Here is a 14,595-nt window from a genome sequence, read left to right as displayed (position 1 = left end):
CATAGAATAACAATTAAAAACTTTGAGTCCGACCTTCACCCCATCAATAGAGGTGTCCCAAAAGGGTCTGTTCTCGCCCTTCAGCTTTTCATCATTTACATTAAACCCCTTACCACACACTCAGGAATTCTAACATCCCTTTCCACTTATATGCGGATGATACGCAGCTATATCTGGAAACCACCTCCATTGACAACATCCAGAGACTCAATGACAGGCTCAAAGAGGTTCAACACTGGCTCACAATCAACCACCTGAAACTCAATCAAGAGAAAACGGAAATACTCCATCTCCAACGAAGACGAAAACCCCCAAATTGAAGAATGGCTCAAAGCCATTGACTCCCTCAATGGTACCCTCACCCTGGCGGATTCGGTAAAATCTCTAGGTATCATCCTAGAACCGAAACTGGACATGAAAAAACACATTACAAGATCCGCCAAAGTGCTTTTCTCAACCTGAAACTTCTGTACCAAATAAAACCCTTCCTCCCCCAAGGATCTTCAACAAGCCACTCAAGCACTGGTGCTCGCCAGAATTGACTATGGGATTGCAGCCCTCACTGGGACAGCAAAATCGCACCTAGCCCCCTTGAAAACAACCTTTAATGCTGCAACCAGAATGGTCAGAGGATCTGATAAATTCGATCACATCTCTCCTGCACTCGGGGAACTTAAAAGGCTCCCAATTGAATTGCGAGCCAGCTTTAGAACAGCCTGCCTCATGCATAAAGCCCTGCACACAGGCACACCGGAATACTTGGCCGCCAAACTCAAGTGCTGGCCAGACCAGGAACCTCAGGAGCTCCAACACTACTACTCATCCCACTGATAACTCGTAAGTAAAAAACCGCAGCCAAATCATTCGCTGGAAACGCCCCAACAATCTGTAACTCCACCACCCCACATCAGAACGATCCTCTCATTCCCTAAATTCAAGAACCTGCTCAAAGTCCTCTTCCTAGACCGCTCTTAAGCGAACCGATAAGAGACAAGGAAGCACCTTAGACACTCTCCATCTTACCGTAATTTTGTGACTGTGGACACTGACTCGGATCTAGAAAATTACTTGGTCTTCCGTCCTGTTTGAACGAAACCTCTTGGATGCTCGTCTTGATTGATCGACACCCTAAACGCTCTTTTGCTCGTTCACTCCTTTGTCCGATCTATACCCGGCTCAAACCCTCATGTTCTACCACACTGTTTGTATTGTGTATTTGCACATAATTGTATATGCTGTAAGGCACTCCGATACCCTCAGGTCCAGCTAGCGTTATATAAAACTCCTAAAATACATTTTAAAAAATGTACTTTCAAAGTGTTGTGGGCCTTTACAACTAGACGAGCCCATAACGGTGTATCTTTGCTCTGTTTAGAGTTTTAGTTTTTGCATTTGTGGAATGACTTGTTTTACGGAGTACGATAGCTCAGTAGTAACGTTCCTTCCTCTGATGATTCAGACTGTTTTCAGAGCAATGTTAGATTACCCTACGGCTGGCTTTGTTAGGGCATTTTCCCGTATAGTTACCTTTCAAGCATTTTGCTGTGATTTCCCCTTTGGACTTACAGCCAGTGCCTCTTAGGGCATGTTGTTTCTTTCAAATAAAATCTTTAATTTTGGTTGGTTCTTCTAGCATTACCTACTCCACATTATCTGGGATGGGGAAGTATTTTTTGTCTTTTTCCTCCCTTTCTTAGTTCACACTCTGCCTGGATTCCCTTGTCGGCAGTTGGATCTTGCCAGACACGTTGATCATGCAAAAATGTTTTGTGGTTTGCTTTCACTAGCACTTCCCATGTAGGGGCTCAGAAACATATAGTCACGCTGGTGGGTTAATTTAAAATAAATGTTTTTAAAAAGTTCTTACCTTCACTGGCCCAGGCCGGTCACGCGTCATCCCACATCATTGCTGCAAAGTTACAAACCGCCTATAACATATTAAGCTTAGATAGACCTGGTTTAACTTGATTGTCAACACAATGTTTATATTGGCATGTATTACTCAATATGCTTCTCCATAAATTTGCGGTAACAAAGGTTGCTCTATAGTGACAAAGTGGCTGAAGTGCTCAAGGGGGTACTCGTAAGGTGAAGGAGATGTGAAGGGTGGAGATTTAAAGATTGTAGCGGGTTCGGGTGGAAGCGTTACAGAAGAGAAGGGCAACAGACGGGTTCTTGTAACTGTAGGCTGTATTGCTGCCAAAAGTAAATCTGAACAAGTCTTTCTGACGGGGATAGGTCTCCGTGGAGATAGACTCCGTGAGGGCCTCGGATGCCTGTGCTTGTCATCAATCCTCCCATAGCCGTCCGGGCTCCGTCCGGGCTTTCGGTCCTCTGCGTCCGTCTTTGCTTTCAAGACTCAGGACCCAAAACGAAAGGAAAGAAAGCAATAGGTGAGATCGATGTCTCACAGATAATCGTGATAGGGGAAGGGAGTGAGAAGGCACCACCACCCGTGACTCGATATCTATTTACAAGTGTAAGTGCGGGGACAGGTAGTGCTCGGGTAAAGGGAAAAGGGGATACCACTATGTTACACTGGCTCCGCCCTTCCGTCCCACCCAACCCCTGATCTTCTCACGCACCTGGAGTAGCCACACACCTCCCCCGGGTGAGTGGCTGGGCGGCTCGTGGGAACGTTGGCCTCCAGGCTTTTCCACCGTCTCCGGGGACTCTCCTCCTTCCTCCGATCTTCTGGGCTTTGGTTCAGTAGTTCCCCGTTCGCTTTCTTCTCCCTTCCGACTTTCCACGCTCTTCTCCCTCCAGGTGTAGAAACACACTGTGTCTTTCGGCTCTGTCGTATTTGACGTCGGCACGTCGTCCTGTAAGCTCGTCCTCTGGTCTTTCATTAAAGGACCATGCACACTCTTCGTCCATGTGAGTGTCCACCTCGTAGTTGGTCCCTCAGTAGTCTGCCTGCTGAGAATGACAAGAGTGTGAGGGAGTGGCATCATCGTTATCGGGGTGAGTCGGCGAGCCCACCCCGTTACAAAGATATACACAATATACAATATTTACTAGAATGAAAAAGACCTGTATAACATAATTATTAGGAGACTAAGCCCAAGCAATCCGATACTGTCGATGTACAATGTGCTTGTCCGCTGCTGGGCTTAAAATAATTAGTACAGGTATCAAATCTATGAAAACATTGATGTTTCGACCCCAAACAATGAGTGTGGTTGTTCAGTCCTTACAGAGGGGTCTTCCTCAGGACCAGAAAGGGGCAACCTGCAAAGTAGTAAACTAGTTGTTACTACTGGTGCATTATTTCATGGGCAAGTTACTTACCTTCGGTAACGATGTATCTGGTAGAGACACAGTCTAGCTGCAGATTCCTTAACTCCCATCCATCCTCCCCGCTCTATGAGGCCATTTCAGGTTGGGTTGTTACACCATCTCGTCTTTCTGCCAGTGGTCTCTGTCTCAATGACTGATTGGTCTGCTTACCATCCTTGACCACGTCAGGAGGTCTTCTTCTATGTTATCTGTTACTTTCACCACCCATTCTTGAATTATGGTGGAAGGTTCATATATGCATGTTCATTCTTGGACCCTGATTGTATTCCACTGTCGGGGTTGCCCCTTCCCCCTTATTGTTTTATCTCCTTGGTTGGGGGGTCTCTTGCCTCTATACTGTCAATAGGTAGTATTTAGTGTGCATTATCGAACATTCGCTGTTGCAGGATTGTTCACATTTACTGTGACATTCATTACTGGTTGCCTCATACAAGGGTATGGTTCTTCCCTTATGCTGGGCTTTTCTTTGGTCGAGTACTTTTCTCTCACTTTTGTTTCATTTTCATTTTTGGGTATTTTCACTAAAGTACATTTCGGATGTTTCACATCATTTCTTATTTATTTTTATTTCAAATAATTTTTGATCTTTTTGGCACACTGTTCTCACATCTAGCTTTAGTGGTTGCTCCGCGTTCTGGCGTGAAAACATTTTCACAGTAGAAAACTGACATCATCACGCTGGTAGGGACTTATATGGCTCCACTGACGTAATATCCGTGGATGACGTCGGGGCGGCACATCCAACGGCATACCCCGGAGCGTAGAGGTACTGCTGAAAAATCTTCGAATCCAGGTTGGCGCCTGGGGGAAATTCTAAGTTAAGGAATCTGTGGCTAGAATGTGTGTCTACCTGATACATTGTTACCAAAGGTAAGTAAATTGGTCTTTCAGATGTGCCCCTTGTACCTCCGTGAAAATGAGCTGAAGAACACGAAGGTTTAAAAGAAAACATAGAAAACTGGGAAGCTGCAACAAAGACCGGAGTCGCCAAAAAGAGTTTGAAAATGGCTACCACGCAAAGGGACTTCCCTGGTGGGCATCTGATGTCACAAAGGGATGGACAGGACACCAAATGTTTGACGCCTCTAAGGTAAAAAAAGAAAAAACAAAGACTACACTGATAATTCGGTGCCCAACTATTAGAGACTGTTAGATCCACAGCATGTAAATTCAGAAAATGCTTCAAGCTGCAAAACTTACTCCTACAGGTAAGTAGCCATTGTATTACTTTTCTGCTTATCTATATAGGTAGCGTATTTTGGGTCACCTTCAACTTTCCACAGGCAGGCCTAGTATACCATGCCTTTTGTTTACCCCTTTAGCTTGTAGATCTGATTCTATAGCGATGGATGAATAATTTTCATGCAATATCTAATGTCTGCCATGGAATTTTCTTTTTATCAGTTGTGTTCTCCAAGAGAAGAAGTGAAAATGTTTTCTGGTAACCAAGCAGCACACTGTAGGCTCCATTCTCGAAGTATTGTGCCACTGTCTTCTCACCACACAATAGCTTCTAGTCTTCATTATGTGCACAGATGTAATGCTGAGCCACAGATAGTGCTTTCAGAAAAAATATCAGTATTTGAGCGGTCATCAACATTTTTTTTATTTTTAAATGAGTCCATAATGCCTCAAATTTCACTCTCTAAACTCTCTTGTTCTAGCAACTGCAACACAGCAAGAACCCGATTCAGAGCCTGGTGCAGATGTATCAAATAAACCTGTACAACCAAGCTCAGTGCAGCTATCGCCATCAGAAACCTCTAATGCACCAAAAGAAAAAGACAGTCCTTCAGATAAAAACAAGGAAGGTGCTACAGTAAGTGTTACTGCTCAGTCTTCTAAAGCACAGTAAATTTAAAATAATCATTTCACTTAAAGACATGAAAAATGTTCCACTTTTTTCTTTCATTTTAAATTTTACCTATATCAGCAGCATTACAAATCCTTTATAACGTAAGATAAATGATTGGCAAAAACGAGCATTGTGTGATGTTCCGTATTCTTATTTCTTTATTCATGCCTTCATTGCCTACATGTTTGCAAGGCATCTCCTTACCTGTGAGGTTTTTATATTTGCCTTGCCATTCTTGGCCTCAATTTGCCTTGTTTATTCCTAGTTTCAGGTGGGATTGCAGTTTTGGCCACTCTTAATTGCCTCATAGCCATTCTATCATGCTGGTGGTTTGATTTTGGTTCCACATTACTATTCTCAGCCCAAAGTGTTAGTGTTCCAACGTTTTCCTACTGCACAAGCTCTTGTCTTCTGCCTCTCGTATGAAAGTGTTGGATGGTGTGGGAGTGTTACCATCCACCTCTGCCCGGTGTTGAGTATGGCATTGTGCATTTTGGCGATCTTTGACTGGCAGATCATTATGATTGATGCTTGTCTCTTATGTGTTGGTTGGCATGTGCCAAGATGTTTTCTGGTTGTGTTGTTTCAAAACAAATCAGCAAAACGTTGGAACGTATTGCCTTTTAGGTATACAATATACATAATCTGGTGGCGGGTACCCATTAGTTTCTATGGTAGGTGGCTGGGCATGCTTTATCAGGGTACGCTGATCTTTCATGCTGTTGGTAAGTGTTCCTGTTTGGAGTGATTGTAAAAACTAAATTGTCTACTCCATGGTGCAGCAGGGTTGCCTGCCAGCATGGCCCATATGGCATGGTTTCTTCGTGAGTTCTCCTCAGACCCTTCACTCGAAGTTTATTGCTTTGCGATTTATTGAGTTGAGGAATCTCCAGGTAAAAGTATCTATCAGAAGAATAAGTTGCTTACCTTTTGTAACCAGGTGTTCGAGGCATGTGTGGCTGTAGATGCACATACTGTACATTCTCCGGCCATCTAGTGTTGGGCCCAGATGTATGCAAGTTAAATAATTAAATTAGTTGAATAATTGTATGCCTTTAAATAATTCTTCTTTATTCATGAGTAGGGCTCCCGGTTTTATGGTATTTATTTGTTTAACATTTCCGTCTGTATTTATCCATATTCATTTTTGTCATTTTATCTGTATATATCCGCATTTAATTTTTGTCGCAAGCATTTTTCCACATTTTTTTAAATAGACAGTGCACACGGTTGTTATAGGTTTAGCTATATGTTTATATGCATTAAATTAAGTAAGCACAATACAGTCATCTGAAAACTTTGCCATTCTGATAAGTCACAGTGGTGTCACAGAGATTACTTGCACTAATATCAGTGAGCTGCTGCTGTGTTACAGTATTGAAAACACTGTCACTAGCCATGATTATTAGATGTAAACACAATTTGAATTTAGACGAGTGCACCTGAGGACTTTCAATGACCTGGCTAAAGACGGCATGAAAGAGCAGTCTACTTTCGTGATAAATTAAAGATATTGTTTGCCTCGTTTTTTAGGTCGAGCCTAGACGAAATCAAAGCGAAGCTTTGCTGTCTAGAGCGAGACAACTTATGTAATCACTTTTGGGGGAATGTGGACAGCAGACTGTCACGCGCTTCTCCTGCCGGAGATTTGACCTCGTGAACGCGCACGATTTCGCGTTGGTGGAACAGGAACACGCACGCAGGCACACACGCGCGCACATGCACGCAGGCACGCGCGCGCAGGCAGGCACGCACACACACACACGCGTGCGCAGGCACGCACACACACACACACGCGCGCGCGCAGGCAGGCACGCACACACACACGCAGGCACACAGATACAGGCTCTTTAACAAACGAAAACGTGTTGTTGCTAACACGATGGTGTAAACACTCCCTCATTTACATTGCATCTCAAAACACCCTGGCAGTTAGCACCTGCGCGTTGTCTTGCCCCTCGGAGCGGGCTTTAAACCAAGTCCATTGAGGCTTGGAGGTATGGTAGGTGTGAGGGTGGCAGTCCAGCTCTGCCCACCACGGAGGTTTGAGAGCGAAGCCTGAGGGACTCCAAACTGCAGAGGGGAGGCTGACGAAGGAGTCTGACTGCCCCAAGATTGACACTCACCACCCTCTTAGCGGGTCCAGGCAGCTGCACTGCACCCGAAATGGGTTGCTGGAACAGGAGGTGACCAGTCGGCCTGATCCCTGCTCACACAAGGTGCTCGGGAGGGAGGGACGGAGGGCCCGCAGGAGGCAACGAACCGTGGTGAGGAAACAGCCCGGATTGCTCTCGGGGTGGAAAGCACCTCAGGAGCTGTTGCGCAGTGTATGAGACCCGCAAGAACTCGGGCGTCTTAATGAAGAGAATACTCACCACCGCAGGTACAGATAATAAAGGTCACCAATGAATCCCTGATGTCCCAGGCCCGGGAACAGGCAAAATCACACAGAAAACAATCAGGGATCCCTTTCTTAGGACATACACCAGCCATAATTCTGTGCCAGGGAACGTGCAATAGCCAGGACACTGTAGCCAATGAGAGCACCAGCAAGTCTTTTGCCAGCCAATGCCAAGCTGTGGTACAGTCTCCGAGGCTTAACAGCTAATGAACAAGGAGAACTCCATAGTCAATAGAAAGATAAGCATTGTACTGACTAATCCACTATCTTCAAGCTTTTCTATTAACAGTGGAAAATGTGTCCTCCTACGGGATTGGTCTAAACAGCTGGGCAGTGCACTTCATGCTCCGAAGTTGCCGTAATCATGGAACAGAAGACTATAGTAAACGAAGAAATGACAGCCAAGGTTTTCAGTCTTAAATGTGCAGAACGGGGGCCAGTTAGTCAATCTAGTACATGGGTACGAGCAACCATTTTCCCAGGGGTCAAAACGTTTGTTCTGTGGTGTGACCGATGGCCGCATTGATGCCAGCAGGGTGGCGGTCGGGAAGGAGGGGTAAAAAAAAGCATCTAGTGGCAGAATTGTAAAATGTGAAACCAGAAAACCAGGGGGCTTATTTACAAGCCCCCTGCGCCACTTTTGCATCATTTTTCCCATGTTAAAAATGACGCAAAAGTGGCGCAGGGGGCTTGTAAATCTGCCCCCAGGAATCAATCCCGGCTTTAACACTTGTTATTTTTACTTTTAAGCTCAGCGCGGCGCCCACTTCAGGGACACCGCCCAACGTTTCCGCTTTTTTTTTTTACCTTAAAGATAAGAGTGGCGGCCACTACAGGGGCACCGTACTTTACGTTTTAACTAGTTTGCATTAATTAATCCTCTGGTATGTTACCAAACTTGATGGACATGCCATTCACCAAATGCCTGAAGGGGGAGGGCAATGGCTTGCAGGTTGTTTTGCAAGTACTAAAAAAGTAAGTGTGTATGAAAAAAATCCATGTTGAATATTAATCGTATAGCAACATGAACTCAGAGCTGGGAGCCCTCGAACTGAAAACATGAATTACCTTTGCTTTGTTTATCTATCGTTGCACACATCGCCCTACAAACACATCAAACACCCTCAGAGCCAATAATCCCCTCACACCCGTCCATGCTTTACTTCTCTTTGAAATACCAACAAGCTGAAAGAAAACATTTGCATCTCCCCCTCGGACCGTTCCTCTTTGTACGTCTAGTGTCACTTCTAATGTATCACTTCAGTCTACTTTTCTAGAATACAATAGCGACCTGCGCCTTACGTTTTTTAACAATTTCAAACCCTAGCTACAGTGTAGACGCTTGCCTGTTCTTTGGGAGTTATCCCAAGAGAGAGCTCTCTATAGAGGGACAGTGGGCCCTTTTAACAAACCCAAAGAACGTCATAAATGGATCATTTATTTCATTTGTTGTGGATTTGTATACGGACCTTGCTGTCCCAGTGTGTACAGTCAGGGCTTTAAGTGGAATGGAAAAACGGGGAGGGATCTCTCATAGAGGCGTGGCCGATTTAATTAAGGGCGTGGTTTAACACTTAAGCTAAAAATCAGTACTTAGCATAGTCTGCCGCCCCAATAGTATTTTGCTGTTTCTGTCACTGCATCCATATATATAACAGGACAAGTAATATTACATCTACAACAAACCAAGACTATTGGCTTTGTCAATATTTGTAAGCTGCATAGGATAAATAAGCAACAACTATGACTTTGTTGTATATAATATTGAAAATGCTTCCGATCTTGTGGGTGAGGTTGTGGCGTAAGTCAATAAATAGCTGCAGACTTTAGAGCTAAGCAAAGCCCTTTCGAGCTTGACATCTGCTCAACATCCCGTGATTCAAAACATCAATATGTCCTAGTGTAAGGTAACTGGTGCTCATGTGAAGTGCTCCAAGATGCACTATATAAAACTGAAAAATGAGTCTCTTTGAAGTTACATCAAATGCAGTGATGGCTGGTACTATTGCAGAGTTAAAAAATATATTTTCACCCAGAGGGTAAAAATGGAGAGACCGATATGGACCCGTCTTGGCACCTGCTTTAACCAACTGCTGGTGCGGAGCACCGGTAGGACCTGACCCACTTAAATCCCTGTGTACAGTGACTGTCTAAGACATTCATTGGCTGTCTACTAATAATCTAAGTCAGAAATTCAGATTTATGTGGTAAAACGTGCGCCTTTTCCTCTGAAACATATTTTGCCTGTGAAAGTTTACAGAAATTAACCAGGAAATAGATCTCTGAAAATGTGCAGAAATTGGTGCAAACACACCGACTTCCGAAGTTAATCTTTTGTCGAGGGGCTAAAACTTGCAATGGGCCAATAATATCGGAACAGATATTTACTGCACCATATTGGTGATTCTGGGTATGATATTACTGCGCTGGTTTTCATGCGAGACTCACAAGGGCCTAATTGTGGGTGACTCCAGAATATTGACGAGCTATTAGCTCACTCGTAAATACAAATACTTTTGGTAGTTTTCAGGTGCCAGAAGATTGTATCCCAGAATATCGAAGACGAAAACATTGAGCAGGTGAGTAAATAGGTAATCATAGATTTACTATTCCTAACTACATACCATAAACAAATTACTCATCAAGGTATATGTATGTTAACTATATTAAACCTATGCTTACCTATATAAACATACCTTTACAATCCTTTTACCACAGTATTCTTGCCTTGCTAAATTCTATAGTCGATATTCTAGTGGAATATCATTCAGCATAGTGTGGTACATTGGATTTGCAAAGCATCATAATTTGCTAAATAATTGTAACTTTTTGCAGCAAAGAATATTGGCGTTGCTTTATTATTATCAATGGCAATAGCTCAAACCTTTGATAATGCGAGACCTATTGCATTGCAAATGCTTGTCCTTATTGTCAGTTCCATGCTCCTCCCTGCAGCATGCTCTGTGGTGCGTGTTGACTATCCACAGCTGAGAGAGCAAACAACCTCCTCCGAAGCAGCAAGCTCTCGTTTCAGAAATAAATTAAAGGCCCTTGCATTAGTCCTGCCGGGCACTATTTCCCTCACATTTCTGAGGCCTAAAATATCCAACAACACCCACATGAGCTGACAGCTTTTTATTCTCATTTTTTTAAACGAAGTCCTTTGCTAATGTAAAACACATTTTCCATAAGTTAGACAGTCTCTGCTTTGAAAACATTGGGTGTGTATCACTTGCTTCATTTTACTTTTTACTGCCTAGTAGAAATTGAACAATTTACTTTCATACAGTAATCCCACAACGTTCCTCACACAGTGGTGAATAAAACGATTTAACTTGAAAAAGGGCTTACAGATATGCCCCGGCTGTCTCTGTTCTCTCAGGAATGTTGGCTTTACTTCATGTGGCGCCAAGTCAAAGAGGGAAGTTAAAATTTTAAGGCCTGAAAGTATCCGAAAGCTAATGCGACCTAATTTCCCTAATGTGTCGTCCTTGACCGCTTGTGTCCGTGGCGGGTAGGCGTAGTTTTTATGAGTCTTTCTGCAAGGTGTGTATGACTGGAGGTGAATGCAGGAGATCGCACTATTTCGGAGAGGAGAAGCAAAGGCAGCACCAGCTGCATAGGATTGCCACCCAATGCTGTTCTCTTAGAAAGGGAGTTTGCAAAAACAACAGGTGATGGACCGAATGAGGATCAATGTCACACATTCAACCCAGTCAAAAGATCTGGGTCCTAATCCATCGTATTTTTGCACTCCACACCACCCTGGGTTAGACAATGGCGATATGCAAATCAGCTCTGACCCTGTGCCCCATGGGAACAGTCCAGTCCGAACTACAAAAGCCATGTCCTTCCCAGAACGGAATCAAGCATCCGAGGACCGGACCGGTTTCGAGGTAACACCTCTCATCAGCCCGGCTAGCTTGACTCCAGTGGTGTGGAGTGCCTGGGACCCACGTCTGGGCATCCCCAGTACACTTATAGCGAGTTTGCAAAAACAACAGGTGATGGACCGAATGAGGATCAATGTCACACATTCAACCCAGTCAAAAGATCTGGGTCCTAATCCATCGTATTTTTGCACTCCACACCACCCTGGGTTAGACAATGGCGATATGCAAATCAGCTCTGACCCTGTGCCCCATGGGAACAGTCCAGTCCGAACTACAAAAGCCATGTCCTTCCCAGAACGGAATCAAGCATCCGAGGACCGGACCGGTTTAGAGGTAACACCTCTCATCAGCCCGGCTAGCTTGACTCCAGTGGTGTGGATTTGGGCCCAGATCTTTTGACTGGGGGAATGTGTGACATTGATCCACATTCGGTCCATCACTTGTTGTTTTTGCAAGTTCTCTTAGAAAGGGGCCACAGTCTCCAACTACAGACAAAACCTTGAGCCCGACAACTTTGTATCTGGTAGGCTAATTTTTTGCACCACTGTCAGCTGAGCAGTCTATTATTTGTTTAATCCTGCTTTCAGAAATGCCTCACCACCATGATCATTTGATGGTTAACACCACTCTGGATCCTAACATGAAACTAATGGGTGACTCAACCGATCATACACACCACCACCCAACTACAACACCTGGGCACGAACTTGGTGGCATGAGCATGATGCACATGACATTTTACTTTGGATACGAACATGTCGAGCTGCTTTTCTCTGGCGTTGTGATCAAGACACCAAGAGAAATGGCTGGCGCAGAGGAAAGGTGTGGGAATGTAAATGTAAATGTACAGGAATTTATATAGCGCAAATCACCAACCGGTCTCTAAGCGCTTGCTTAGGGAACCCGTCCTGGTATTCCCCTGTGAGATAACCCCGGCAGGATATCCGCAAGGTGAAAGCCAGGCATCCCGCCGCGAGGGGCCGTTGTGGAGTTTAAGCAAGCTATTGCCCAGAGTCGCAGAGTGTGAACCCGTGAATCGAGTAGGCACCGGAGTGAGAATTGTCGAGTCCATGGACATTTTTTTAGGACTCGAGACCCCGCCGAGCCGGGAATTGAACCCTGGTCCCGGGCTGACCTCTGCTTCCAGGTCTGCCTCCTCTAACCAGTGAGCCACACTTCTCCACTGTACGTATATACGGGTACCCTCGCATTAAGAAGAGAAAAATTCTGAGAGTTATGGGGGATATTTAAGGGAAATGGAGACCTTTTTTTAAAAAATTTTTTTTCTTTTTATAAATCTTTTTATTAAACCAAACAACGGTCTCCATAGTTGCACATAAGGGTCACAAATAACCACAGAAGATCATACAGGGTAAACATCTTACAGCAATGTCATGGCAAAAAGACAGCAATATGATAAATCACTTATATCTCTACCTCAAGTACCGACTTTCGAGGCTGAGGGGGCTCGCATATGTTTCCTCTATAGTCATTCCATTTGTCTCAAACCGTTTTGGGGGCACCCCCGAGCCGCATACACCGTTTTTTTCTTGAAGCATGCACCAATCCATGTCTCGTTTCCATTCAGTGAGTCGAGGCGGCGAGACCGCCCCCCAATGTCGTGCAATATTACGCTTAGCCACCACCTGACCGAGCGTTACCCAGAGCCTCCCCCTCGCTGAGAGATCCGTTGGCTCCCAAATGTTCAGAATGCAGCGTTTCGCCTCGGGCGCACCACCACCTCCCAAACCTCCTGCATACATCGTACAACCTTTTTCCAATAGGTCTGCAGTATCGGACACTCCCATATCATGTGGAAGAAGGAACTAACCTTCCCGCACCCTCTCCTACAGCAGTCATCCTCACTCCTACCCATTCTTTTTAGCCTGGTGCAGGACATGTACACTCTGTGTAAGATTTTCAGTTGGATGAGTCGCAATCTGGATTAGATAGCAACTTCTCTAGGGGAGGCCAGCGCACACTTCCATTCTTCCTCATCTATTACCAAACCGTCTGCTTCCCACCTCCCTTTAAGGCCCAGGAGTAAGTCAGGGAGGTTATTGATCAGTTTTTTGTAGGTGCGCGAGATAGCGTGCTCTTGTATGTGACCGTCTAGCAGCCTATCCTCCAGGGGGGAGGCCTGAGGAGGCGTTGTACCCTGTGGAATGTTCTTCTGAAGGGAGTGTCTGACTTGCAAGTACCTGAAATACTCGGTGTCTGCGAGGTCGAATGTGTTTTGTAGAGATGCGAAGGATTTAACCCCGCCTGATTCCCAGAGATATTTAACCTGGGATATACCAATAAGTTCCCAGTTCCGGAACCCCTTGGTGCGACCCAAGAGGCCCAGCCGCTTGGAGGCCCAGAGTGGGGTGGCCATAGTGAGAGTATTGAGCCAACCCATCTTGCGTTGAACAATGTGCCACAGTTGCACCGAGTGACGAGTCGGCCCTGTAAGTCCGTATCTGGCGGGCCTTGAGTAAAGTGCTGCCTCAAAGTTACCTATCCATTCCGTATCCTTGATCGTTCCCGTCACAGTACGTGCCTTGATTAATAGCCGAGAGGTGTGCGGCCCAGTAGAACCTGCGGATGTCCGGTAGAGCAATCCCTCCATCGTACCACCCGAGAGTTAATTTTTGCAGGGCTATCCTGGGAGCACCAGACCACAGTAGGTCTCTCTGCACCGCCTCCACTGCTGCGAAATATGATGGTGGAACAAAGATCAGGGTAATTTTGCAGGGCGTAGAGGAACCTGGGTAGCGTCATCATTTTAAAAAGCGCCGCCCGGCCCAGCAGGGACATTGGGAGCTTTTGCCAGGTAGCCGAGTCACGCCGGAGCCGCTGAAGGGGCGGGAGGCGGTTCCTGTCGTACATGCTGGCCTTGTCTTTGGAAATAAAAACGCCCAGGTATGTGAACCCCTCAGTGACCACCTTTATGGGACAGTTGCGGGGGAGTATCGGGGGGGTCACCGTGTAGGACGTAGAGGAGTGATTTACTCCAGTTGATGCTGTACCCGGAATTTCTTCCATAGTTCGTAAATATGTCCAGCGCTACAATAAGTGACTTCCGGGGTCGCGTGAGGTAGCGGAGGATGTCGTCGGCGTATAACGAGATCCTGTCCTCCCAGCAGTCCGCCCACCGAAGTCCC

At 45.4% G+C, this 14,595-nt stretch overlaps 1 protein-coding gene across 4 annotated transcripts in view; it reads left to right on the top strand.

The window, feature by feature from the left end:
* Positions 1-14,595, top strand: part of ZMYND8 (zinc finger MYND-type containing 8) — a 417,579-nt gene that overhangs the window by 366,126 nt on the left and 36,858 nt on the right. For all 4 annotated transcript variants that reach the window (XM_086932602.1, XM_086932601.1, XM_086932600.1 and 1 more), the window contains one exon: positions 4,965-5,119. In XM_086932602.1, coding sequence (XP_086788728.1) covers positions 4,965-5,119 — 155 coding nt within the window. The remainder of the gene's footprint in view (positions 1-4,964; positions 5,120-14,595) is intronic.

The sequence above is a fragment of the Lissotriton vulgaris genome, chromosome 7, assembly GCF_964263255.1.
Source record: "Lissotriton vulgaris chromosome 7, aLisVul1.2, whole genome shotgun sequence".
Lineage (NCBI taxonomy): Eukaryota > Metazoa > Chordata > Amphibia > Caudata > Salamandridae > Lissotriton > Lissotriton vulgaris.
This window is presented reverse-complemented; position numbering and strand designations above follow the sequence as displayed.